Source organism: Puma concolor, chromosome B1, assembly GCF_028749965.1.
Source record: "Puma concolor isolate L17-30 chromosome B1, mPumCon1.1.hap2, whole genome shotgun sequence".
NCBI classification, from domain to species: domain Eukaryota; kingdom Metazoa; phylum Chordata; class Mammalia; order Carnivora; family Felidae; genus Puma; species Puma concolor.
Genome location: NC_141670.1, coordinates 87,781,688 through 87,809,601, shown reverse-complemented (window position 1 = coordinate 87,809,601; position 27,914 = coordinate 87,781,688). Strand labels below are relative to the sequence as shown.

General features: G+C 41.7%; 1 protein-coding gene across 6 annotated transcripts; it reads left to right on the top strand.

Moving 5' to 3' along the window:
• NOCT (nocturnin) lies at positions 1-27,857 on the top strand. 6 transcript variants are annotated; one of them, XM_086704216.1, is made up of 5 exons: positions 359-431; positions 21,009-21,046; positions 22,270-22,405; positions 23,884-24,153; positions 25,852-27,857. In XM_086704216.1, exons 4-5 carry the CDS (start codon positions 23,892-23,894, stop codon positions 26,685-26,687), a joined length of 1,098 nt encoding a protein of 365 aa, XP_086560342.1. In that variant the 5' UTR covers positions 359-431; positions 21,009-21,046; positions 22,270-22,405; positions 23,884-23,891; the 3' UTR covers positions 26,688-27,857. The 6 variants fall into 6 exon arrangements, with proteins under 6 accessions (XP_025777830.1, XP_086560345.1, XP_086560344.1 ...); XM_086704219.1 differs by lacking the exon at positions 22,270-22,405 and having other exon boundaries at positions 119-431; XM_086704218.1 differs by lacking the exon at positions 22,270-22,405 and having other exon boundaries at positions 119-431; positions 20,979-21,046.
• The last annotated feature ends 57 nt before the right edge of the window (positions 27,858-27,914 follow it).

Sequence of the window (27,914 nt, the reverse complement as noted above, 5' to 3'; positions counted from 1 at the left end):
AGCTCTCGCCGGCCGGCGGCAGACCGAGCTGCTGCTCCCTGAGCTGCCGTAGCTCCCGCGTCTCCCTCCCGGGCTTGTCTGCTCAGCACTGCCCTCAGGCCTGGGCTGGGCGACTAGGAGCCTGGGAGCATCCGCTCAGAAGGTCCCCGAGAGTCTGCTCGTTTCGCCCGCCTCGGCCTCGGCCAGGCTCCGCTCCTCCCGCGCGCGAGGGGCCTCGGCGGTTGTGGCGGCGGCGCCCGGCATGTATCAGAGCCCGCGGCGGCTCTGCTCCGCCCTGCTGCAGAGGGACGCGTCCGGCCTGCGCCGCCTGCCCACCCCCGGGCTGCGCCGCCAGTCGCCTCCGCCGGCGGCCGCCCCCCGGCCCGCGTCCCCCCGGCTCCTGGCGGCGGCCTCAGCGGCCTCGGGCGCCGCGAGGTCGTGTTCCCGAACAGGTGAGTGCGCGGTACCGGGCGGAGAACCCCGCGGCTGCCGACCCGCGGCCGCCTCCTGGGGACCGCGCGGAATGAATGGGAAGCCCGGGGCTGCCAGGGTGTGGGGGTTCTGGCCGGGAAGCCGGCCCTCCTCTCCCCGAACAGACGACTCTTCCCGTTTTCCGCTTTCCCCTTGCCCTGCCTATCCTGGGGTTTGCGTCCAGTAAGAACTGGAACACCTTTCAGGGTCCCGTTTGATCCTTGGATGCGGTGCCTTTGGTATTTCTCGCTCTTAACGCTAAATCTGCCCCTTCCGAGGCCGCAAATTAACTTGTGTCTGTTTTACTTCCTATTGCGCTAATTAAGCAAATTTTGTGCAAAAAAAAAAAAAAAAGCCATCGAAAGTGGTATTTTTTGATCATGGATCTTGCATGATTTAGATGTTATGAATTTCTTTAAAGTTATGCTGACTACATGATAACACACATTGACTGGTTTTACATTTACGTATTTGGATTTTTCCGGAGTCTTCCACTCTTATTACTTAGGTCAATCTGTGTGTACTGTATACCTGGGTTAAGATCTTGTAAAGGCGATGCCTTCGTTTGTCAAGAGCCAATGTGATACATCACATACATACCCTGACTTTACCTTTTTTGCCACCTCCGTTTCTGCCTGAGGACACATTGCTGAGGCTAAAAATTACGTACAAAGTAATGATACTGTTTTAAATAAGAATGAAGGTTCTCTTTCAAATCTGGCAATTACTACATCACACTAAAAAGTGTATCTTGGCCATGCTCAAGTTAGGTTATTGCTGTTTAAGACCTTTGTATAGCCATCCTAGGTTATAAATACATTTTCCTCAGAAAGTTTTGGATTGATTTAAGAACTGAGCAGTAGAAAAAATATGTTTAATGGGACTTTCTTTTATTAATGAAAGTGATAATCTAAAATCTAAACGTGATTGAAGCCAAGACTTTAAACTCTTCGGGGTTCCTGGGTGGCTCTGTAGGTTAAGCCTCTGACTTCAGTTCAGGTCATGCATGATCTGTTTCTTGAGTTCGAGCCCTGCTTGGGACTCTGCTGACAGCTAGGAGCCAGGAGCCTGCTTGGGATTCTGTCTCCCTCTCTCTGCCCATCCCCCACTTGCACTCTGTCTCTCTCAAAAAACAAATAAACATTAAAAAAAAAAAAAAGACTTTAAACTCTTCTCAGATTATTAGCAGATGTTTAGGCTGAGATGTACCTTTAAAATTAGGATGCTAAACTGGTTACTTTAGACTCAACTCCATATTATTCTTTACAAAGGGTGAACTTGACAGTCCTATTCAGCTTTTTTGGTTTTTTGTTTTTTATAGTGTGATGAACATGTCGATTACATGAAATTCACAGGGTTTCTTTTCTTTTTTTTTTTTTTTGCCCCAGCTCTGTAGGAATTTGGCACATTGTGTGAAAATAGCTGTTAGGATGGGTGCCACCTAATAACTGTTAGTGTTTTTTCTTGCTGGAAATTTTCAAGAGGAATGTTGTTTGGTTTGAAGAAGAAGAGGTAAAAGAGAAAGCCAGTTAGTGTCTTCTCCAGAACCAGCTCAGATCTCAAAGTCCCTTAGGCAGAGTTTGTCCATAGTTACATCTTGGGAATACAGATAGCTTGTGTGATACAGATAGCTGTGGTGTTGGCTGAGGAAAAAAGGTCAGGTTAGAGTATTTGGAACATTAGGCTTTTGATACAGGTATTTAATGAACTTTTTAAAAAGTCTCTGAAACCCCCTAGTTTTACAAATAAAGAAACTGAAAGGCTTTAGGATGCTTATGATATCATAGACAGTTACTAGAAATCTAGGCAGTTTTCCTTTTGCATGCAGTTTTAGCTTCAGCTACTTGTTAGAGAAGAAATGTGAATACATTCATTTACTCAATTGCTGGATCACTCATTCATTCAGGAAGTCTTTGCAGAATGCCTTACACACACTGTAGGTGCTTTATTACAGGAAGTAAAAGAATGTGAGCCTTAGTCTGCCTTTATGGAGTTTACTGCCTAATAAGAGAGAAGAACTTACAAAAAGAAATAACTGTTGAATGAAATGAAATTCTTTTATTCTCTTTTTATTCTCTTTTTTATTTTTATTCTCTTTATTTTTTTTATTCTCTTTTATTCTCTTACAGTTAGAGGTTTGCTCATGACACAAGGGTGCCAGAGATGGGGAGGTCCCTTTCAGCAAAGGTGATCTTTTTAGCCTTCAAGAAGTAATTGGTATTTGAGCTGGGCCTTGAAGCATGGTTAAGATTGAAAGAAATTAAATCATTTTATTTGGGAAAAGGCAGGAACAAAAAGGGAAAAGCATGAAGGATGGAAGCAGCTGGCAGGGTGAGAGAAGAAACCCCCAGTAAAATGTTTTCCAAAGAGCCCCAGAACCAGCATTCAGTGCTTTTAAAAATGGCAGACTAATGGATCCTACTAGAGACCTATTAAAAGAATTGGTTCCACATTACTTAACAGATTCCACATTACTTAACAAGCTAACAATAAGAATAAACCTCCCCATTATTCTTCCATGCCCCAAAATTTAGACATCTGGCAAGAGAAGCCCTCGGGTAGCTGAAAGCTACTCTTCCCTCCAGAGAGTCTCTTGTCGAGGCTTGGGGGTAGGTGATGAGTCCCACCCCTTGACTCCATTTGATAATCGTTTCCTTCCTAACGTAGGTCCCTTGGCAGTCCCATCAGAGGTCACTAGAAAGACGAGTACAGTCATCACATCCTAGGTTATTAGAATTTAAAGGGGAACTTGGAAACAACTTCAGTGTTTTGCTGTCTTTTCTCACACAAGGACAGCACCCCCATAAAGAAGCAGCAATTGCCACAGTTACTGTACTGGATGAAATGCAATCGGGAGTCATCTGTGGGTTTATAAGTGCTGTCTTCCAGATCCCTCCTCCTCAGATAATTAAGAGTTTGGCTGAATGACTGTAAGCCACCCCTGGAACATGTTGCTTTTTTTCTTGGGACAATTTTAAAAGCAAATACCAGCTCATTTCAGGAGGTGGCTTTATTTAGTATGTCCCTTAACTCTGTGAGTAAGCTGTTGATGAGAGAGAAATGGGAAAGCTTGTAATTATCAAGTTCCTACAGAATAAATTGCTTTCCTTGTGGGAGAACTAAGGTATCATTTTCCTGTAGCATTCAGTGCTAATAGTTTAAATAGTGAGCTATTGGGGGTGTTTGAGTTAATAACCATAGCTCCAGAATCACATTCAACACATTTACGTATGAACCTTTGCAAAGCATTTAATCTTGCTTACTGTCTCAACACTGGACTTGACCTAGAAAAAATAAAGAAGATAAATTGACATCATTCAGTCCACAAGTTTTATTGAATACAGTATACTTAAAAGGCCAAATATTGTATCACATGACTAATTGTGTCAGGAATCGAGAAGAAAGAGAAATCAGTGTGGCTGGATTTGTTGGGAAGCGAAGTGCTTTTGAATAGGTGAAAGGAGGGTACATCCCTGGAAGGGAGCACAGTGATGACAGGCAGGGCGAAAAGACCACATGAGAAGGTGGTCAGTATGGAAGCAGTGATGAATGAATACCATCAGAAAAGATGTACTTCTAGAATCTGGGACAGTTGTTTCAAGACAGATTTCTTGTCTTTCACCTATGTACTTGAATCATTTCCTCCTAGGAGAAGCCTGGTGTGTGTGTGTGTGTGTGTGTGTGTGTGTGTGTGTGTGTGTGTGTGTGTGTGTGTGTGTGTGTATTCATTTTGAGAGAGAGAGAATATCCCAAGAAGCCTGGTGTGTGTGTGTGTGTGTGTGTGTGTGTGTGTGTGTGTGTGTGTATTCATTTTGAGAGAGAGAGAATATCCCAAGAAGCCTGGTGTGTGTGTGTGTGTGTGTGTGTGTGTATTCATTTTGAGAGAGAGAGAATATCCCAAGCAGGCTCCACACTGTCAGCACGGAGCTCAAACATGTGGGGCTCAAACCCACGAACTGCCAGATCATGACCTGACCCAAAATCAAGAGTCGGGACGCTTGGAGGCTTACCCGACTGAGCCACCCAAGCACCCCAAGTTGTATATTTAACAAGTGCCCCAGATGATTCTTTCTGGAAAACTTGGCAAGTATTTTATAAGCTCCACTCCTCCTTTCAAAAGTACTTATTTCTGGAAAATTTGAGAAACCTGGGAGAGGATTCTGGAGGAGTGTTAGGATCTTTGAACTTGGGCTCCAAGGCAATTTAGGAGGCCTCTGAGTAAGAACATTTACCTGAACAAAAAGCAGGCTTTAAGAAAGGGAAGGAGGGGCGCCTGGGTGGCTCAGTCAGTTAAGTGTCTGACTTTGGCTCAGGTCATGATCTCACAGTTCATGAGTTTGGGCTTGCGTTGGGCTCTGTGCTGACAGCTCAGAGTCTGGGGCCTGCTTCGGATTCTGTGTCTCCCTCTCTCTCTGCACCCCCACTCACACTCTGGCTCTCTCTCTCAAAAAATAAACAAACATTAAAAAATTTTTAAAAAAAGGAAAGAATTGGTGTATTTAAGAAAATTCAGTGAGGAAAAATTTGAGACTGTCATTGTAATGGAAGTGTAGTAGTGTGGATAAATGTAGTATCATGTAGATTTCAATGATGTTTACTAATGAATAAATGAGGCGATTTCCAAATTTTTTTGGAAGGAGGAGGAAGAAAAGAGGAAGTGTCTATATTTTCTTAAATTCTTTTTCTTTTTTTAAGGTTTACTTATTTTGGGGGGGGGGGGGAGGGGCAGAGAGAAAGAGACACAGAATCTAAAGCTCCAGGCTCTGAACTATGCTCGCCGCAGGCTCGAACTCATGAATGTAAGATCGTGACCTGAGCCAAAGTCGGCCGCTTAACCAATTGAGCCACCTGGGCACCCCTATATTTGCTTAAATTCTTTTTTTTTAACGTTTATTTATATTTGGGAGACAGAGAGCAGGGGAGGAACAGAGAGAGGGGGAGACACAGAATCCGAAACAGGCTCCAGGCTCTGAGCTGTCAGCACAGAGCCTGACACGGGACTCGAACCCACGAACCGTGAGATCATGACCTGAGCTGAAGTTAGTCGCTCAACCGACTGAGCCACCCAGGCGCCCCATTTGCATAAATTCTAATCAGGATTTATATACTTGAAAATGGTTATCATGCTTGAATAAATACTGAGAAATTCAAGGATAATGTGCATGGGTGTTTGGCTCTGTACTAAACTCAATTGGGGGCGCCTGGGTGGCTCAGTCGGTTAAGCGTCCGACTTGAACTCAGGTCACAATCTTGCAGTCCGTGAGTTCGAGCCCCGCGTCGGGCTCTGTGCTGATGGCTCGAAGCCTGGAGCCTGCTTCAGATTCTGTGTCTTCCTCTTTCTCTGCCCCTCCCCCGTTCATGCTCTCTCTCTGTCTCAAAAATAAACGTTAAAAAAAAAATTAAAAAAAAAAATAAACTCAATTGTACTTTCATGAAAAGCAGCCAAAATATTTTGAATTTATTGTTATTCTTAGAATAGGTGAAAAACAGCCTTCCCACAGGAAGGAGTAATACCTCAAGTGGATGATTTTAGCTGGTGTCAAAGCAACACTTAACATACCGGTTACCAAGAATTCAGTATCTGTTGTGGGCAGGAGTGCTCAGGGGAAAGAGGGATAAAGAAAATTACTACTTTGAATGTCTCCCCAGAAATACTTTTTTCTCCTTTCAGTATCAAAAAATGCCTGGGGGAGGGGTGGGGCACCTGGGTGGCTCAGTCAGTTAAGCTTCTGACTTCCCTCCAGGTCATGATTTCAAGGTTCATGGAATGGAGCCCTGTGTTTGGCTCCATGCTAACAGTGTGGAGCCTGCTTGGGACTCTCTCTGCCCTTCCCCCAGTTGTGCTTTCTCTCAAATAAATTGATTTTTAAAAATACCTGGGCCCACTCAGATCTTCTGAATTTTAACTCATGGGGCCTGAGCATCCGATGATTCTGATGCATAGCCCAGGCGGAGAGCCTCTTACCACACAGATTTGTTTTACTGCCAGTGAGGAGATTTGTTTTACTAAATGCATAGCAGCCTGCTAGAAATTTCTTACCAGTGCATTGATTCTCATGCCTCCAAAAGTTAGATTCTGCTGTTAGATGATGAGGGACTGTGCAGAGAAGAAAAATTTAAAACCTTTTTTGTTCCATCTTCAGAATCAGAGGAGTGTGGGAAGTCCAGGAAAGTAAAAGTTACAGTGCAGACAGAAGTACAGTAAAGAATTGTTTCCACAGGATGTCCAGAGAGTTCCTCACACTTGCCCTGCCTGTTCCCACTATCTTCCTGCTCCCAGCTCTTTGCGCTTCCGGTCCTTGGGCAGGTCATTGCTAGTCTGCAGGCACACTTGTGACTCTGAGTGTCTCATGCAGCACAGGGTACACAGTAAAGTACTTTGCAGATTCTAAAGATACCTGGAATATAATAGTTTTGTATTTCCTTTTTATGTTTTGCTGTCATGAATGTTAGCCATCATCCAGGGACTACTGAAAGAAGTTTATCTTTCAAGTCTTTATAGGTCAGATAGGTGTCCTGAGACGTATTCTGGAATTGGTTTCTCTTTCAGGTACTTTGTTCTGAATTTTATTTAGAAAAAAAGTCATGATGAATTTTTAAATTAAGTCTTTAGAAAATTACTGGAATAACGCATGCCCGTTAATAAAAATCTTCTGTCCTCAAAACTTTAAATGTCTTTATGAGTATTATTTCCAGAAACTTACAGGATTTTTCTTACGCTTTGTGTTCCAAAATTCCATCAGGAAAAATGTCCCAGCATTGGGCAAGCCCATTTAATCTAAGGCCATACCTTTCTTTAGTACAGGAAAACTTTGTTATTTTTTGGATTATTTTATCAACTCTGTCATCTACTCTCATGTTCTTAAACTCCCATTAGACAGATTATTGACCATGTGGATCTATCCTGTGTCTCTTCTGTCATTTTTAAATGTCTTTATCTCATCCATTTTGTCAGTTTTTCTGACTATTTCTGTTTTGCAGTCATTTAAAATTTCTAGGGGAACATGGGTGGCTCAGTCAGTTAAGCATCGCTCTTGATATTGGCTCGGGTTGTGATCTCACGCTTTGAGATCAAGCCCCACATTGGGCTCTGTGCTGATAGCACAGAGCCTGCTTGGAATTCTCTCTCTCGCTCTCACTCTCGCTCTCAAATAAATAAACTTAAAAAAAAATTTCTAGACATTTTCTAGTTCTCTGTGGCTTTTTTTCATAGAAGCTTGTTTTGTGTCCATAATACTCTCCTGTAGTTTTAAATATATGTAGATATGTAAGCCTGGTTCTCCCACGGGCCTCCCCTAAGGGGGAGAACAGTTTACACGGTTCTGTAAGTAGAAGGTTATGTGGTGGTTGGACAGGCAGGTTTCCCAAGAGCAGGTTGGAGACCTCTACCTTTGCCAAAGCTAGGAAGGCTTCTTTCTGTGTTCACTAATCTGTTTAACTCCTCACCCTACTTTTAAAAGTATTCTTTTTTTTTTTTAATTTTATTTTTAATTTTTAAAAATTTACATCCAAATTAGCATATAGTGCAACAGTGATTTCAGGAGTAGATTCCTTAGTGCCCCTTACCCATTTAGCCCATCCCCCCTCCACAACCCCTCCAGTAACCTTCAGTTTGTTCTCCATATTTATGAGTCTCTTCTGTTTTGTCCCCCTCCCTGTTTTTATATTATTTTATATTATTTCCCTTCCCTTATGTTCATCTGTTTTGTCTCTTAAAGTCCTCATATGAGTGAAGTCATATGATTTTTGTCTTTTCTCTGACTAATTTCACTAAACATAATACCCTACAGTTCCATCCACGTAGTTGCACATGCAAGATTTCATTCTTTTTGATTGCCGAGAAATAGGCCATTGTATATATGTATATATACCACATTTTCTGTATCCATTCATCCATCGATGGACCTTTGGGCTCTTTCCATACTTTGGCTATTGTTGATAGTGCTGCTGTAAACATGGGGGTGCATGTGTCCCTTCGAAACAGCACACCTGTATCCCATGGATAAATGCCTAGTAGTGCAATTGCTGGGTCGTAGGGTAGTTCTATTTTTAGTTTTTTTGAGGAACCTCCATACTGTTTTCCATAGTGGCTGCACCAGCTTGCATTCCCATAGAAATATTCTTGAGGTCAGAGTTAGACCTTGATCTGGTCTACTTTTCTTTTTTTTTTTTTTTTCTTTTTTTCAAGTTTTTATTTTTAGTAATCTATACACCCAGCATAGGGCTCAAACTCATGACCCTGAGATCAAGAGTCTCATGCTCTTCTGACTGAGCCAGCCAGGGGCTCCTGGTCTACTTTCCTTTTAGATCTGTCATCCTTGGGAGCCCTTCCAAGGCACATCTCCCCCTTTTCTTTGAAGCTGTTCTCTGGTTCTGTCTCACAGGCAGAAACCACCCTTGCTTCTGGGGAAGACAGGGGACGTGGGGGAATTAGCACAGCTGTTTCAAAAGCCATTCTTGAATGAATTACCCTAACAGTTGCCCCTCAGCTTCTCCTGCCCTTTATCTTTGTTGACTCCACTTGGAGTTTCTTCAAAGCTCCCTTGGCAAGAACCATATTTAATGCACCTTTGGTAACTTGTACTACATTTTCCTCCCCTCTGGTTTCTCTGTTAATGCAAATCTGTTTCTGTCTTCCTGGAATTCCTCCAAATTCTTGGTCCACTGATGGCATCCTTTCTTGTCTTCCCATATTATCGTTTCATTCTTTTTAAAAATTTGAATACACTTAGTTTATTCCTGAAAGCTCTTAATGAAGGAGAGGGTAAATGTATCTTGTACTTCATGCCCAGTGACCTATTGAGTGTATTAACATATCAATTCCTATTATATATATTTTTAATTATTTGTTTCAATTCCCACTTGAAAATTGAGTGGTATGAATAGAGATTTTAAAGCCACTTACAGTTTCAGTTCAAATGGTGAAAGATCATTCTTTTCCTACATGTACCTTTAACTATTCAAGCAAGGCCATGGAAATTTATATGTGCAAATTGTTTTCCCCTATTTGAAGCGACTGAAAATCGTTCATTGGTTTTGTGAAATGTATACAAACTAGCTATACAATTGCATTTCAATAGAATCTAGAACAGGGGTCTGCAAACCTTTTCTGTAAAGAGCCAGGTAGGAAATACCTTAGGCCTTGTGGGCCATATGTCAGTGTCACAACTATTCCACTCTACCGTCGTGGTGTGGAAGCAGCCATAGACAGGACATGAACTTTACTAATTGGACACCGAAATTTGAATTCATACGGTCTTCCCATGTCATGAACTATTATTATTTTTTTTCAAACATTAAAAAAATGAAAGACCACAGGCAGCACAAAACCAGGGTGCCAGCTAGATTTGGCTCATGGACTGTAGTTTGTGGACTCCTGGTCACAAGGGAAAATGTCTGTACTGTCAGCAGATTTTTCCTTTTAGCTTTCATGTTTCCATTCATAACTGTAAAAATGCACTATTTGGGGGGCAACATGTAGTAACACAGACTTCATGTCTTAGTGGGGAGCAGTTCCACCACATTCTGTTAGTTTTTCTACCTTTTCACGTTTCACTTTGAGCTAGAAAAAGCCCAGTTTGTGGAAATGGTTGGTCAGCCAGCTTCACAGTTGAGCACCAATTAAAATGGTCAACCTAAGCTCTTACTGTGGAGAGATTTCTTCTTCCGTGGTGAGGTTTTCTAGATGAATCTGGCATGGCTGAAGGTGTGGCGGAGCCCGGAAAACGTTTTGGCGTTCTTGTATAGCCTGCAGCCTCGAGAGGAAAGGTCGTTCGGATTGTCCCACTGTGTCTAGGTGCTGGTATTTTTAGACGCGTTCGGTTGAGAGTCCTGACCTTCACTTGTGTCTCTAGCACTGCCGTGCAGGCTGTTACACTGCTTTGTACACCGTGTGCCATGCCAGCGCGTGTGCCGTGGTGGCAGTGACGTTGGCAGAAGGAGCAGGTGGAATTCGACCTTTGTTTATTCCCGTGTGTGCCCTGGCAGAGGCACCGTTGCAGTTGTCCTGGCTGTCTGTGCTGTCGGAGATGCTGATGAGCAAGAGTCCAAGGTGCGAGGAACTTTCTCCGGAGCCAGACCTCTCAGTAATTGTGCAATCTTAAAAAAAACTGTGTCCTCATGTCGTTACCTCAGTATCTGTTTTTGTGAAATGGTGAATACAGTACCTCCTTTGCCAGATTGTTGGAAAGAGTAATGAAAACACACGGAAGCAGTATGGCGTATGCCAGGCTTTCAGAAGTGAACAGCCTTCCCTTTAAACCCGGAAAGTGAGCTTCACTACGTAGAATAGCTAACCTTTAACTGACCAGTTAGGATGTATATCTGGTTTAACTCAGTCCTCATAGTAACACAGTGAAGTACATTAGAGTGATGCCCAGATGAAGAAACTGAGGCGCAAAATGGTGGCTAACTTGGTCAGGGTCCTATTAGTAAAAGGAGAAACTGGGATTTGAAGCGAGGCAGCCTAACTTGAGTCCCTGCGTTCACGACTGTTTTTGCCTCTGCTAAACGATAGCCTGGCCTTACTGAGAAAAGTTGAAGCTTTGGCCACAGGGGTTTCACGTGAGAACATACCTGATTGCCGAGTGCTCCAGGCATGCCTGTCACATTCAGTCAGGAGTGCTCAACAACAGAAATTTGAAGACTGGACGTTGGCTAAAATACTTAACCCTCACCGGAAAGTCATCTCTTCCTAAATTGGCACTTAGAATCCAGCCCCTAGGATCCAGGATTTAATGTACTACACGTCCACACTCCTACACAAAACTTGAAGGCGGTTATGTGTGTTTACCAGGTCGACCTGCCGATCACCACAGAGAGAGGGTCCCAACTACAGTCTCACAAAACTCTAGAAAGATAGTTACATTTCATAGTGACTCAGGACAAGTCACTTAAGCTTATGAACTTTAGTGTCCTCATCTATGAAAGAGCCAAGGAATTTTTGAGAGGGTAACGGATCACAAGTAAAAGTGCTCAGTATACCATAAAACGCCCTACCAGTGTAAGGCAGTTCTTCGTCAGTGTTTGACAGAATTCCTTGGGGCTTTGCTGTCTCTTGGCATCTTTTCTATTGTATGTATGTATGTATGTATGTATGTATGTATGTATGTGTTTATTTGGTTAGTTACCCCAAGAAGCCTAATGAAAATTAGCTACTGAACAAGGGAAGTAAATTTTCTGAGGTTTCAACACATGGCCAGCAGATGGCAGCATAGGATTGCTGTTTCCATGATGGCTTCCTGTGACGTTGGTCGTTTACAGTTTGTGTATGCTCTGCTCTTTGAGGTTTCCTTGGGCCCAGGGTTGGTGAGCTCCAGCAGCTTCCCAGGTGTGTATGCAGATTATCCTGGTTTTTGTTTAGTTTTTGGCGTTTAATCAGCATTTTTTGGCCAAGCCACAGTTTCAGGAGACTAAACTTGTGAGAGAAATTATTCACAGACTGATTTGGGCAAGCTCCAGAGTATGCAACTGCTGGGTAACTAGAGAAACATTATGTGGAGAGATGTCTTTCTGTTGTGATTTCTAAGTGCTGTTAGGACTGCCTGGAATGTTAGGCCCAGTCAGTTTGGGTCTAACTGTTAGGATTCTCATCCAGCATTCTGATTATGGTGTGAAGGTGTTTCATTAAGTCTTGATCACTTCCCTCTGATGGTTGGCACTCAGGAACTTATACTGTAGTCTGCCTGTTGCTTTAGAAGTATCTATAATTGGTGATATGAAGAGTAAACTTGCATTCTGTATTTTAGTGATTAGCTCACTTTTGCCTTGTTTTCTAGGAAAGGGATGACTAAATGGGTATTTCAGAAACCTAAATCTGAATTATTTGGCAACTCTTTAAAGGCTATTATGAGGGAGGGAAGAATTATTTGTTCCTATTAAGTAAAATAGCAGTGAGGTATTTATGCAAGGAGTGAAGATACCCAGTTCCAAATGTATATGGAAATACGCTTTTAGAAAAAGAAAAAGGCAGGAATGGTATTGCTAAATCATAACTAGTCATAAGAAATCTGTTTTGATCTGCCTATTGCCTGTATAAATTATATAATGTGTATCACACTGAGGATGATGGCTGATACTTTTTCTAGTAAAATGCCTGGCGGGGGTGGGGAAGGGGGAACAAATACAATATGGGGTCAAATCAAAAATACCAATCTCCAGGGGCGCTTGGGTGGCTCAGTCAGTCAAGCATCTGACTCTTGAGTTCAGCTCAGGTCGTGATCTCACACACGCTTCGTGAGTTCTAGCCCTTCATGGGGCTCTGCACTGGCAGCACAGAGCCTGCTTGAAATTCTCTCTCTCTCTCTCTCTCTCTCTCTCTCTCTCTCTCTCTCTCTCTGCCCCTTCCCTGCTCATGCTCACTCTCTCTCAAAATAAATAAACATTCAAAAAAAAAAAAAAGGTGACTTCCTTGTACTGAGAAGAACTTAAAAGAAAAAACTCACCTACAGTATGAGTGCCAGTATGAATGCCAAATAAAGCTTAGCGCAGAAGTTTTTGTCAATATTTCATACATTTCAGTATCTTCGGGGACGAATTATTTATACTGTCTCACCTGAGGAAATTGGCTTTGGATGTTGAGCATCCTGAACCTTTGAAGATCTTTTTAAAGTGCCACATAGCAACCCCTATTATGGCATAAGACTTAAACTAGGATGACTTAAAATCTTGAAATTGGACATGTATTTATGTATGGAAAGAAATTTTGTTTTAATTCTCCGAAAGAACAAAATGAATGCTATTTTTAAAAAACAGGTGAGAAACAATGAGAATTGATACCAAGTCATTTCCTCATTGTAAAAAGGGCATAATAAGAGTCCCTACGTCCTAGGATTGTTATGAGAGTTAATTGAAAATGCAGTTAGAGCAAGCAGAATTTGTAAATGGTGTAAGGTTTGTTTGTTTATTTTTAAGTTTATTTTGAGAGAGCGAGAGTGAGTGCATGTGCACACAAGTTGGGGAGGGGCAGAGAGGGAGGGAGAGAGAATCCCAGGCAGGATCCACACTGTCAGTGTAGAGCCGGATGCAGGACTCAAACTCGGGAACCATGAGATCATGACCTGAGCTGGAGTGGGATGCTTAACCCACTGAGCCACCCAGGTGCTCCTGGGTTTTCTTTGTTTTTGTTTGTTTTTTTAAGTTTATATATTTTGAGAGAGTGAGAGAGAGAAGTAGAGAGAGAATCGCATGACGTGGGGCTCCATCTTAGAAACCGTGAGATCATGACCTGAGCAGAAATCAACAGTTGGACGTTTAACAGACCGAGCCACGCAGACACCCCAGAATTTGTAAATGGTGCCTGTTAAGTATTCAGTAATCCTTAGTGGTCACTGGCATCATTTTTAGGATGGGGAGAAAGAAAGGTGCCCAATAATCTTTAGTTTTCTTATGTTTTCAAATTTTTATAGCCTTACTACCTTGTAGTCCTTATGTGGGTCTAAGTCTTGGCTGGCACTGTGTTTTAAGTGCAAAAATAGTATGTGAAGTGTTGTTTTGGGTTTTTCCCCCTGGTGCATAATGAACAGGTTTTCTTAAAGCATGGGGACGGGGCCCCGGGGCAGAAAGAGCTGCCATATGTGAAGTCTTTATGTGTTCACTTTTCGTTATTAATTCCCTAGCTTGGGATTTTGCACTTACTTTGACATGTCTGTATGTTACCAGAAAGTTTTGGGAAATACAGCCTTAAGAAATAACTAAGTAAGCTCGTATGTTCTTGGGACTAGGAACAGAAAAGAAAAACCGAACACATGGGAAAAAATGAGTTGGGACTTCCCCAAATCCCTCTTTTCTTTCTGTCTCATGACTTTTTGAGAAGAATATTTTTGAAGTATAGAAAATCTAGGTTGGATACCAGAAATATAAAGACAGACGTCAGGGAAGATTATCCATAATTTGGGGTAATTGAAGTCTCTGGAGCAGCACGGAGACAACTTTACAGCAGTGACTTCCTAGCTTTTGTGACCATATGTGCTACCAGTTTAAAACAGTTTAAAACATGGGGCGCCTGGGTGGCTCAGTCGGTTAAACGTCCGACTTCAGCTCAGGTCATGATCTCGAGGTCCGTGAGTTCGAGCCCTGTGTCGGGCTCTGTTCTGGCAGCTCAGAGCCTGGAGCCTGTTTCAGATTCTGTGTCTCCCTCTCTCTCTGACCCTCCCCCGTTCATGCTCTGTCTCTCTCTGTCTCAAAAATAAATAAACGTTAAAAAAAAAATTTTTTTTAAACAAACAAAAAAAACAGTTTAAAACAAATTTAGTTATGTGCTCTGTGTTTGTATGAATTGTATACATGTCTGCTTTCAACCTCTTATATTGTCTTTAAAAAACATATTTTTAATGTTTAATTTTGAGAGAGGGCACAGGTCGGGGAGGAGCAGAGAGAGAGAGGGAGACAGGATTTGAAGCAGGCTCCGCACTGACAGCAGAGAGCCCAATGAGGGACTGGAACTCACGAACAGTGAGGTCATGACCTGAGCTGAAGTGGTATGCTTAACCAACTGAGCCACCCAGGCGCCTGCCTCTCTCTGTCTCTCCCTCTCTCCCTCTCTCTCTCTCTCTTTCTCTCTCTCTCTCTCTCTCTCTCTCTCTCTTTCTCTCTCTCTCTTTCTCTCTCTCGAGCAGAGAGAGATTATATTTTATAAGAAATGTTTTAGACTCATATCTTTATTTTTATCCTTACAATAATCCTGGACATATAAAGATATAAAATGCATGTTTTTAGAATGCATAAAAGCAGGTTGATGGCAGAGATAACTCAGTTGTTAGATAATGGCATACAGCAAGTGGAAAATCAGAATCCTACACATATCTATAATTATTTCTGTATCTGTACATCTTATGTGTATGGTAAGCAAAACATGAATTCATCCTGATGTCTCTGACCACATGATTCATTCTAGCCTTTTTTGCTCTTTAACTTAACTTCAGTCTCTGTGAGAAATAGGGTTCCCATCGTCCACTACCCCTTTACTTGTTCAACACCAATATATATGAAGCAGTTTTGAGATTAACACCTACTACACCCGTGAGAAACTTTACTAACTAGAATACTGTTCCTTTCGTCTTGAGCCATGTGGTTTCCCATTAAACAGTGTTTTCCAAAATTACTCAGATCAACAGCTCCCTTTTTACTGAACCCCTTCTGTGAGATTGCCATACATTTATTTGTAAAAAGTTAGATTCATTTGTCAAAGTCTGCATTCCCTCTTGAGATCGTTCCACCTCCTGGTTGATATTTTAAATTTGTACGCATTAAAATTTGACAGACAGTTGTTCGGATTTTGACAAATGCATAGGATCGTGTCTCTACCACTCTAGGACTGTGCAGATTGGTTCCATCACCCCAAATATTCCCCTAGTCAGCCACCGCTTCCCCCCTCCATCCCCTGGCAACTACTAATCTATAGTTTTGCCTTTTCAAAAATGGCATGTGAACACAGTCACATAATAGGTAAGTTTTAGGATCTGGCCTCTTTAACTTCCAGAATGCAATTGAGATCCATCCGTGTTGCAAGGATGACTCTTGCAAATCGACAGCTTGATCCTTTTCACGGCCGGATACCGTGTTATTCAGTTGTTTATCCATTCCCATGGTGAAGGGCATCTTAGTTGCTTCCAGTTTGGGATGATTATTAATAAAACTGCTTAACATTTGTGTGTGTATTTTTCTGCAGGAACAGAAGTTCAATTCACTTAGCTAAAGTACCTAGGGGCACGAGTTATGGGCCATATGTAAGTCTAGGCTTTATAAAAACCTGCCAGACTGTCTTCTAGAGGGGCTGTACGTGGGAAGCAATAAATGGCAGTTTGTGAAAATTGGTGTCATTTCTTATTTAAATATTTGATAGACTCACCAGGGAGGCCAACAGGGCCTGAGCTTGATAATTTGATATCCTTGCTGCCCTAGTTGAACTACTCGCATCGAGCTTGAGGGGCAGCGGGGACTAGCCCTGGTGCAGGGTTTGGTAGCTTTCATGAACAGAAGCTTCTGTTTGTTGTATGCCTTTGGTCTGTATCCAGAGCATTGACATAGTTGGTTTTGACAGTTCTGTTCAGGTTTATAGTGCTTTTGGGGGGGAGAGGATATGTGGGCTTCTTTATGCCTGTCATGTCCAAAGTCTCCTGCTTCAGCGTTTTTCCCTCTGGTACCCGCCCCCCCCCCCCCCATTAGCAAACTAAACATGTATAATAGCCTCCAAAAATTCTCTAGCCTCCATCTCTAGCCACTACATTTCTCTCTCTTTCAGGGCAAAATTTCCTCAAAATATGTCTGTACTCTCTCCTGTTTCCTTTTTTCCCCACAACTCCACCAAAAATTGGAAATGGCTATTGTTAAAGTCACTGAAGTTTTCCATGTTGCTAAATCCAGATGGTCTCAGTCTTTGTTTTGCTTGAACTGTCAGTAGCATTTGGCACAAGAGGGAACTACTTCATGGGGGAAACACTTTCTTTGCTTTGTTTCCAGGAAGATTCCAGAATAGGATCCCCTTATTCTACTTCTCTGGCTTGTCATCCTCAGATTTTCACCACATCTTCCCCGGTTTGCCGCAGAGCTCAATCCTTTGGCCTGTTTTCTCTCTACACTCACTTTAGTCTCAAGGGTCCACTAACTTCTAAACGTTTATTTCCAGTGTGTACCTCTCTCCTGAACCCTAGTCGTATCTAATTGCTAAACTCCTATTTTCTGCAAACCCCATCAAATCTTCCTAGCTAGTATTGGAAACCTCCTTTCTGGTTGCTCTGCTGGCAATGCTCAGGACCTTTTTGACCACTCTTCTCTCTCAGACCACATCCAGCTTATCACCAAAACTTATTGGCTCCAATTTTAGTATTCATAATCCAGCCACTTTAACTGCTGTCACTCACTGGTCTAAGCTACGACACTGACACTGTCTTTCGCCTGGATGATTGTAATTGTCCTCTGATGGCTTTTTCTGTCTGCCCTTACTTCCCTACGGTGTAGTGTATTTTTAAGACATCAGCCAGTGAGATTTTTTTTAATTGTAAATCAGATTCTTATTCCTGCTTAACATTTTCAAGTGGCTTCCCCTCTCAGATAAAGGCTCAAGTCCTTAGAATGGCCTACAGTGCCCTGTATAATCTGCTCCCCTGTCCTCACTGCTTCACTTAGCTCTTTATTCATTCTGTGTATCATTTCAGTGCCTTGCTGTTTATCAACCCTGCCAAGCGTGGTCCTTTCTCAGGACTTGTATTTGCTGTTCCCTCTGCCCAGAATGTTTGTTCTCCCATTGGATCTCCATAAGACTTAATGAATTTATTGCCTTACCATCTTCACCTCTCTGCTCAAATTCCATCCTTTAGTGAGACCTCCTTGAGCATCCCACATGGATTAGCAGCTCCCCACTTGCTAGCATTCCCTATCTCCCTTTCTTCATTTTTTTCTCCATAGCCGTTTTCACCAGATGACCATCACCTTGTATTTCCCCACTACAGCAGAAGCTCCATGAAGACAGATTTTAGTCAGTTCACTGGTCTGTCTCCAGTGGGCTAGTGTCCAGTATGTGTGTGTTTGAGAGAGTGAAGCAGGACTTTATGGTGGCTACCTGTGATGGGCCAAGTGTTTTAGTCAGCAATTAGAGCTCCATAATTTAAGTCTTTTTCTGGTTATTGTTATCCATTCTGATTATTTTAACCCTTATTAAACCCTAGCCCATTCCGCATAGTAAGTACTCAGTTTTTCTCTCATTAGTTCATGTGTATTAATCTTTCCCCAAACACTTGTTAATTTCTTGAGAGAAAAGATCAACACACATCTTCTTGGTATGAGTGCCCATCCCCAAACTCAGGGAATAGGGAAATAAGAATGTAAAATTAATGTACTATCAACAGATTATCCCTGAGGACTGAGAGATTAGATTAAGAAGATGAGAGTTTTGGGGTGCCTGGGTGACTCACTTGGTTGAGTGCCCGCCTTTGGCTCAGGTCGTTATCTTGCAGTTTGTGAGTTTGAGCCCCGCGTGGGGCTCGATGCTGTCTGTCCCCCCCTTTCTCTCTCCCTCTCTCTCTCTCTCTCTCCCTCCCCCGCTCATGCTCTCTCCCTCTAAAATGAACATTAAAAAAAAAAGTTTTCTCCAAGACCACACCCAAGAGACTAAAAGATTAAATTGTGTAGTGTACAGTGAAGCCATAGACTGACGCCCTCCTCCAAGAGTGGGTAGACCTCAGAGACATCTTTCAGCATCATCTGTTCTCTCTTCTAGTTCAGGCTCCCTGTGCAACACGTTGGTTGATTGATTAGTCAGCTTCCCAGGTACTTTACCATTAGAAGGCATGTGCTGGGTCACTGTTACTATAGAACTTGGTATTCACGTTTGCATCAGTCCATCTTAGGGACCATCTTTCAGTTTCCTTTAAGATCCAAGGAGCAGAGACAACACTATAATAATACTCCCTAGCAATTTCCCTCTACCTAGAATCTTCACAGTTTAGCCTAATGACATCTTTTGCAGCTAAATGAATCCACAGTGAAAGAGCAAGAGGTCTACGCTAGTAAAACTTCTTTAAAGGCTTATTTTCAGTGCATTCCATACCCAGGTACAGTTGACTCTTGAACAACACAGGGGGTTTAAGAGTACCGACCCCCTGCACAGTTAAAAATGTGCATGTAAAAAAAATTTGCATGTGACTTTTGACTCCCCAAAACTTTACTAATAGCCTACTGTTGACAGGAAGCCTTCCTGCTAATGTAAACAGCCGATTAGCACATATTTTGTCTGTTAAATGTATTAGATGCTGTATTCATACAGGAAAGCAAGCTAGAGAAAAGAACATGTTAAGAAAATCATAAGAAAGAGAAAATACATTTAGAGTGCTATACTGTGAAAAATCCACATATAATTGAATCACATGTTCCACCTGTGTTGTTCAGGGTCAGCTGTTCTGTTAATATGTGAAATCGTCCATTCTGGGCCTCAAATATGAGAGGAATAAAAGTCATTCTGAATGGTACATGCGAGTTTTCTCAAGAGAAATATGTGTGTCTCTGGTACAAGTAATAGAAATGTTATTTTGAGGTTGCCACCAGTTCTAACCTTGATTCATTTTCCAAAAAAAATCTCGAGAAAATGAGGATCCTTTGACAGGCCCTCATTTGAAAGCTGGGTAAGCAGGTATAGAGAGCTGGGCACAGTTAAACAGTGACGGAACCAGGAGCGGAATTGGTGTGTTGAAATCTGTCCCGTTCAGGCCTTAGTACTTGGCTGTGCCACAAAGCGTCCTTCATTGTGTTTGCTGTAAAGCTTTGTCTTTCGAGGGCAGATTTAATTTTTGAAAACCACTGAAAGACTTTGAGAGGCTGAGTCAACAGATAGGTGATCAGATTTAATAATTGCAATTAGTCCAAAATGGGTTGGCTTTAACGAGAGTATTTTACTTGAGTGTTGTGGCTAAAAGTCTATAAATGCATTTTCAAAACTAAACCAAAAAAAGGACAACAGAGAATGATGGAATTAGAATATCCATTTGCTTTGTTTCACACCTACACAACAGTCTCACAATAATAACAATACAAACACTACCACTACTAATTATGATCTCTGAAAACAATTTACAGGTTTTTAAATTTTATCGTATTTTGATTTTAGTAATCTGTGCACCCAGTATGGGGCTCATACCCATGACCTCGAGATCAATTGCGTGCTCTTCCTACCGAGCCAGCCAGGCACCCCAGTTTAAAATTTTTAAATTGAATATATATTTTTAAATATTTATTCTTGAGAGAGAGAGAGAGAGAGAGAAAGACAGAAAGAATCCCAAGCAAGCTCCACACTGTCAGTGTAGAGCCCAACGCGGGACTTGAACTCATGAACCACAAGATCATGACCTAAGCCGAAATTGAGTCAGACGCTTGACCCACTGAGCCACCCAGATGCCCCTAGAATATATTTAAAAAAAAAAAAAAATTTAAATAAATATATTTTCATCATTGTGGTCCCTACTCCCTGCCCCCTTTCTCAGCTGTATTAAATCTTTGTAAGTTCATTGTGGGATCACATAGCCGTTATATATTGTACTCTCTCAACCTTATTTAGATTTGATTTTCTAAGTAGCAGTATATTTAATGCTTACCACCCATCTTATATCAAAGTCCTACCATTTTGGTCTGAAGTCAGTGCTCTAGTTCCAGAGGTGGCAAAATTTTTCTGAAGAGGGCTGGGTAGTAAACATCTAGGCTTTGAGAGCCAAAAGTGATCCTATTCCATATTGTGTGTGTGTCTGTGTATGTTTTTAACAACCTTTAAAACCATTCTTAGCTGGAGGACTGTGCAAAAGTACCTCTGGCTGGTTTGTCAGCCCCGCTCATTTGCTCAGGAAGGGCTGATGGAGTCCGTCAATATTCCCATGTTGCTAGATATAAATTCCTTGCACACATGTAGATGAGCCATATATATAAAGTTTGAGTTATATATTTCAAATATGCAACTTCATTTTCTTCTGGCATAAAACATTGCAATTGAAGTCTGATGATACTCTTAATTTACTTTCCTTACCAGTTAACTCGATGTTTTTGCCTAGATGCCCAAGGGATTTTCTTTTTCTTTACAGTCCAGTTGGTGTTGCTCATTCTGGGTTGATATTCTCAGGTATGTGATGTGTTTTTCAATATGTAGTTTCAAATATTGGTTTTTTAAGGTTTTTTTTTCTTTTTTTTTTAGAATAACAAAGAGAAGGTAGACCTTTATGCATGTAATGTTTAAATATATCCATGATATGTCTTTTTTTAAGCTCATATAGTTTTTTCTTTTAAACCATTTTATTTATTTCCAGCTTAATTGAGGTATAATTAACAAATAAAGTAGTATATATTTAAGGTATATACCACATGATGTTTTGGTATACGAATACACTGTGAAATAGTTACCTCAACCAAGCTAATTAACACATCTGTCACCTCACAGTTACCTTGTGTGTGTGTGTTGAGATCACTGAAGGTCTGTCTACTCTCTTAGAAGATTTCAAGTATACAGTACAGTAGTATTAACTATAGTTACCATCCTGAAATTACCTCTCCAGAACTTAATTCAACCCTCCATGATTTGTACTCTCAAAAGTTTTCTTGATTTATAGTTTTCAGTTTTCAGTATTTGTTTCATTTCCTTGCATTGGTTTTCCTGCTACAAGAATTCCTTTTACCCATATGTTGGATCATCTTTGCTTAAGGCTAAGCACAAAACTGTGTCTTTGCTTAAAATAAGCACATAATATTTGCCACTATCTCTCAAATGATTTTTTTTTTTTTAATTACTGATTCTTGCCTCATTTCTGAGTTTCTTAATTCTGATTTAGGCTGTACTATCATTTTCTTAATGACGTTTAGCTCATTTGCATTTGTAGTGAGATACAGTTTTGATTTGCTTTCTGGGCATGTTTTTCTGGTTTGCATTCATTGTCTGAAAATGGATGTTACTCTCTTTATGTGAAGGTGTTTCTAACTTTTTAAAAAGAAATGTGGTTCAAGATGGTTTTTCTGGCTTCACATAACTCCTCCGACCCTAGACTCCTGTTGGACACTATTACTCTCTTTTTCATGTTCATTTTTGCACACTTGTTTTTTTTTATCACAGTAACCACCCCAAAACTCAGCCTGACAAATGAAACTAAGCTACATCAGGCTAGTAGTTTGCTTAGAGCCTGACACATGTCAAATATTGCTGTACATTTCAAATTTAAAATACCCCGTGGTAACCTGGGAGTTTGTTGTGGTGCTCTGTGACATTGCGGTCTACAGTTCAGGTGGTGCTACTCTTCTGGAGACTACACTTGAAAAACCAGTAAGACCTTTCACTTCTTTTTTCTTAAAAACTAGAAGTACAGAAGAAAGATTTTCAAAGTTGTACTACCAGCCCAGAAGAAAATCTCTTCCTTTGGACCCATGCATTCAGATAGGCAAGCAAATTGACAAAAATATTTTAATATATTCAAATCAAGCACTTTGGAGACAGGTGTGTGCATGTGTTTGCGCATGTATGTGTGAGAGAGAACAGGCTTGCTTAAATGTATGATGTGTTTGTTTCTTTGCCTTTATTTAGTTTTCTTGCTGGGGGAAAAAAAAACTACGTTGAGTTGATGAAAAGGAACAATAGAGAGCATGCTTGCATGCTTATTGACCTTGATGTTTAAGGACATTTGGTGGTAAATATTTGAATTTGCCTTTGTGTCTTGTGACAGTGAATATGAATGCTGGTTTCAGGTGCAGTCAGCCTGCCAGATAATGTATTTTATAAGAAAACTGTGTCTTTTTTTTTTTTTTAAGTTTATTTATTTTTGAGAGAGAGAGAGACAGAGCACAAGCAGGGGAGGTGCAGAGAGGGAGACACAGAATCTGCAGCAGGTCCAGGCTCCGAGCTGTCAGCACAGAGCCCGAGGCGGGGCTCGAATTCAGGAACCGTGAGAGCATGACCTGAGCTGAAGTCTGACACTCAACCTACTGAGCCACCCATGCACCCTAGAAAACTGTGTCTTTGAAGAGAAGGCAAGGATAATGGATGTGGTAGGGAAATCCAGATTCGTCCATACCAACATTCATCATACACAGAATCTTGAAGGTTGTTCCAAGTAAAATTGACCCTAATTTATGCTTAACTGAACAGAATAAAAGAGCCATCGCCTGCTTACAAGTACGGTTTCCCTCATGCTAATTAGTGGGAGATTGTGCTGTCCTCTCCTTGGTGAATTATAATCTATCAGGATAAAAAGTGGAGCACTAGAAAATGTTTTCTGCTCCTCTCCACCCCATTTCTCCTCACAGGATCCCAGGAGATGTGGGCAACCTTCTCTTACCCCTTCTACCTACAACCCCTTTTCTAGATTCTTAAAAAATCTGGCAATTGATATTATAGACTAATATTGCTCAGCGACATCCAGAGCCTACAGAAAGCCAGAGCCCTGATGTATAGTAGACACCTAAGAGAAACGGATATGGATTTAACCCAACTGTTATGTTCCGTAACGGAGGGATCTATATAGATGAGGTGTCCACAGCAACAGCTTGCTATAACCTAATCTCTTCCAGATTAACATGGGCTTTCTAACATCTGGCTTTTTCCAAACTGGCCTCCAAATTTTTAGTAAAATATTTAGAAAAAGGAATGTGAATTTTGTTGAGCCATGCTTTCATTAAGACCGGGTTTATAAATTATAAAGACAAATCCTAAATTAGAAGAGGCCATAAAGATGAAGATATTTCTCCCTTAAAAGAATTATCTTAGTTAATCAGAAACCGACTTTAACATTTGTATTTAAGTTACCTGTCCTAGTAGAAAGCTAGAACCTGGCATCTCCTTTAATCCACCTCTGTGGCAATGGCTTTCTGCATGAACATGGCAACATTGCCCTCTGTCGGGTTCTTGGCTTCTAGGGACGGTGAATGTTTTATCTTCTGGTTGAGCGGGGCGTGTGACTGTGCTCTCCTTCCCTGTAGTGTGCTCCATGGGACACGGCACGAGCAGGCTCTATAGTGCTCTCGCCAAGACACTGAACAGCAGCACTGCCTCCCAGCACCCGGAGTATTTGGTGTCACCTGATCCAGAACATCTGGAGCCCATTGATCCTAAAGAACTCCTTGAGGAATGCAGGGCTGTCCTGCACACTCGACCCCCCCGATTCCAGAGGGATTTTGTGGACCTGAGGACGGATCACCCCAGCAGCCACCCACCTATTAGGGTCATGCAGTGGAACATCCTTGCCCAAGGTATGCCTGATGCTTTTGTGCCTGAGCAGTTAAGTTTGCTGTGACTACCTTTCTGTTTCTGCGCATACCTAAAGCACTGATGTGTTACGTGGAGGGAAGAGGCGTGGGCAGATAGAGGTGTAGGAGGACGGGGTGACCAGGGCAGTATGAGGAGCTCCCAGACGGGGAGGGTAAGAAAGGGAGCCATCTGATTTTCACTAACAAATCCAGCAACTCAAGATTTATACCTTACCTTCCATGTTTGTAGGCTATCCAAATACAATGTCTGCTTCCTAGCACATCCATATTTAAAGGACCCTGTCTTTTATCATTCTCACACTTTCCGTTGCCTCCAACTTTCAGTCCACAGCACTAGGATAGCATTGGCAAGGCAGAAACTAAGTCTGCTGGATGGGTAACATATAGGACTTTTCTGCAGGGAATGGGGCCTCTGTGGGTGGTGGTGAATCCGGATATTCTTTTTTTGTTTGTTTGTTTTTAATGTTTATTTTTGAGAGAGAGCACGCGCAAGCAGGAGAAGGGCAGAGAGGGGGACAGAAGATCCAGAGTGGGTTTGGCACTGTCAGGGCTCAAACCCACGAACCGCGAGATCATGACCTGAGCCGAAGTCAGATGCTTAACCAACTGAGCCACCCAGGCTCCCCGAGTCTGGGTGTTCTTGAAGCTAGATTCCCACCCATATGCATCTGTAACCTGAGGCTAAGGAGATAATGCTTTAGTTCATTAAGAAATTACTTTGTTATGGCAGAAAGTCTGTCTTTGGTAGGTCTGCTGAATTTAAAAAAATGTGTCGGTCGGCTCTCTGTAGAATTGCCTTTCATGTTGCAGTTGAAATTTTAAGAAAAAGAAACAAAGGCAGCTTTTTTAAGAAGGGTGTATACCCTGACTTCCCAGTATTTGATTGGAAAAGCTGCCTATTTAAAATAGGTTCCATTCATTCCGAGTAGTGTCTGCATCAGTCCTTATGGTTCATTATAGTTAGTGTTAACGTATAGATGGGGTGCCTGGCTGGCTCAGCCAGTAGAGCATGTGACTCCTGATCTTGGAGTTGTGAGTTTTAAGCCCATGTTGGGTATAAAGATTACTTAAAAATAAAATCTTCCTTAAAAAATTAGTGTACAGAGTTAAATATTTACTTCCTCTGACATAGGTTAGATCCCAGGGATTGTAAAGAACACTGTTTCAAGCTAAAACTTAAGATCTTATATCCTAGAATATAGTTACATGAAACAGTTTTGTTGTTTTGTTTTTACTTTTTTTTTATTGTTTATTATTTTTGAGAGAGAGACTGAGAGCAAGTAGGGGAGGGGAGAAAGAGAGGGAGACACAGAATCGGAAGCAGACTCCATCCAGGCTCTGAGCTCTCAGGACAGAGCCCAATGTGGGGCTCAAACTCACAGACCGCGAGATCACGACCTGAGCTGTAGTCGGCTGCCCAACCAACTGAGACACCCAGGCACCCCTACATGAAACAGTTCTAATATGAAAGAAAAGAAATTGCTTGCCTCATTTGGATAGTAAGAGGTTATTTAGTTTGGTAGGTTAATGCGGATTAGACAGAGAAGAATCACCCAAAGCATCTGAAGTTGAGGAAGCGTTCTGAGGGTCTTGAGTACTGTCAGACCTAAGGAGACTTCCAGGTACTTAGAAGTCATGTGTCCTGTAGTAGCTGACAGCTGACTGGCTTTTTTATTTCAGCTCTTGGAGAAGGAAAAGACAACTTTGTGCAATGCCCTGTGGAAGCACTCAAGTGGGAAGAAAGGAAATGTCTCATCCTAGAAGAAATCCTGGCCTACCAGCCTGATATATTGTGCCTCCAAGAGGTGGACCATTATTTTGACACCTTCCAGCCACTCCTCAGTAGACTGGGCTATCAAGGCACATTTTTCCCCAAGCCCTGGTCACCTTGTCTAGACGTGGAACACAACAACGGACCAGATGGCTGTGCCTTGTTTTTTCTCCAGAACCGATTCAAGCTAGTCAATAGTGCCAATATCAGGCTGACGGCCATGACACTGAAAACCAATCAGGTGGCCATTGCACAGACCCTAGAGTGCAAGGAGTCCAGTAGACAGTTCTGTATCGCTGTCACTCACCTAAAAGCACGCACTGGCTGGGAACGATTTCGCTCAGCTCAGGGTTGTGACCTTCTCCAGAACCTCCAAAACATCACTCAAGGAGCCAAGATTCCCCTTATCGTCTGTGGGGACTTCAACGCAGAGCCAACAGAGGAGGTCTACAAACACTTTGCTTCCTCCAGCCTCAACCTGAACAGTGCGTACAAGCTGCTGAGTGCTGACGGGCAGTCAGAGCCCCCGTATACTACCTGGAAGATCCGGACCTCAGGGGAGTGCCGGCACACGCTGGATTATATCTGGTATTCTAAACACGCTCTGAGTGTGAGGTCAGCTCTTGATTTGCTCACCGAAGAACAGATTGGACCCAACCGGCTACCGTCTTTTAATTACCCTTCAGACCATCTGTCTCTAGTGTGTGACTTCAGCTTTAATGAGGAACCTGATGGACTTTTATAAATGCTCGTCTGTGTCTTTTTCATCACAAGAAGTCTTAACCAGGGATGTTTCAGGAAACTGAAATAGGATAAAAAGTTGCCTGAGGAAGGATTCCCAATTTCTTTTACATCATTTTCCGTGTTTCCAGCATGCCCTTGGGAACCCAGGAATCCCATTAGTCCACAAACCTTTTCCATTAAAACCTACAGCAAAAAAGGTGTTTGCACTCCAGTTTTGGCTTGTATTGTTTTCTTTCCCTTAGCATTACATTTTGATCATTTAAGGGTATTTCAATTAGGCTTGTTTTGTAGCTTTTTTCAGTTTAAGGATGCTATATAAAAACAGACTTGCTTGTGTCCTCCGTAGATAATAATAAGTATACAGGAGCAATTTCTCTAGATAGCATTTCAAGTTATTTATTTGTGGGATTTTAGAATGCCAACAAGATATGCATGGCAATATTTATTTTTTTATATCTTCATGTAAGATGAAGTAAATAAGAACATTATGAACATTTTAAACCCTTGCATACCATAAGTTATAGAGTAATTTATAGTGATTTTCTTAAATCTCTAAGATATTTTTACTTCAGGTCTAACAGTAGCCGTGTACGAAGGGACTATTTAGCCTGAAGGCATTTTTTTGTTATTTAAGTGACAATATCAGGTTTCCTTGATGCATTCTTCATAAGTAATGCTTGCTCTGCCTCCACGTTCCCATAATTGTGTTTCTTAAAGAGATTCCATGGTCAGTCAGTCTTCACTATTTAATCACTGTTTTGCATTTATCGTTTTCCATTGGAATGCTATGGTATATACTGGTGAAGTCACCCAGTGTCTATTTGTATTGGACTGTGCTTTTCACAATTAGGAACTGTTATGTGGTAATAGCTAAGAAAGTAAGTGGGACCTGCTTTTCAGAGACGGGAAAGTAGAAAGCCTATTAACGAAGCTGTCATTGAAATTTCCTAAGATAGCCAGGTGACTAGTTCAAAACGTCTAGAAAGAAGAGTATAAAATGTCTGAAAGATAACCTGGAATTCTCTTCCATAGGAAATAAAAGTGGTAAAGATAACAGGCGAAGCCCCCTCCAAACAAAATCCCAACAAATAACCTATTGGTAATAAACTGGTAAATATTTTAACCCATGAGTTGTAAATATTTAAGAATAATAAATGGTCTTTTAAAGCTAGTGCTTTTAATATCTTGTCTTTTTAGTCCAAAAAAGAATCTGGGAGTAGATTTGATC

What these genes read in the sequence shown, in the direction of transcription:
- NOCT (XM_025922045.2), top strand. Translation starts at nt 242, where the DNA reads ATGTATCAGAGCCCGCGGCGGCTCTGCTCCGCCCTGCTGCAGAGGGAC. An exon ending in GAGGTCGTGTTCCCGAACAG is followed by an intron (nt 432 to 23,883) that starts GTGAGTGCGCGG and finishes CCTTCCCTGTAG; the next exon opens with TGTGCTCCATGGGACACGGC. An exon ending in GTGGAACATCCTTGCCCAAG is followed by an intron (nt 24,154 to 25,851) that starts GTATGCCTGATG and finishes TTTTTATTTCAG; the next exon opens with CTCTTGGAGAAGGAAAAGAC.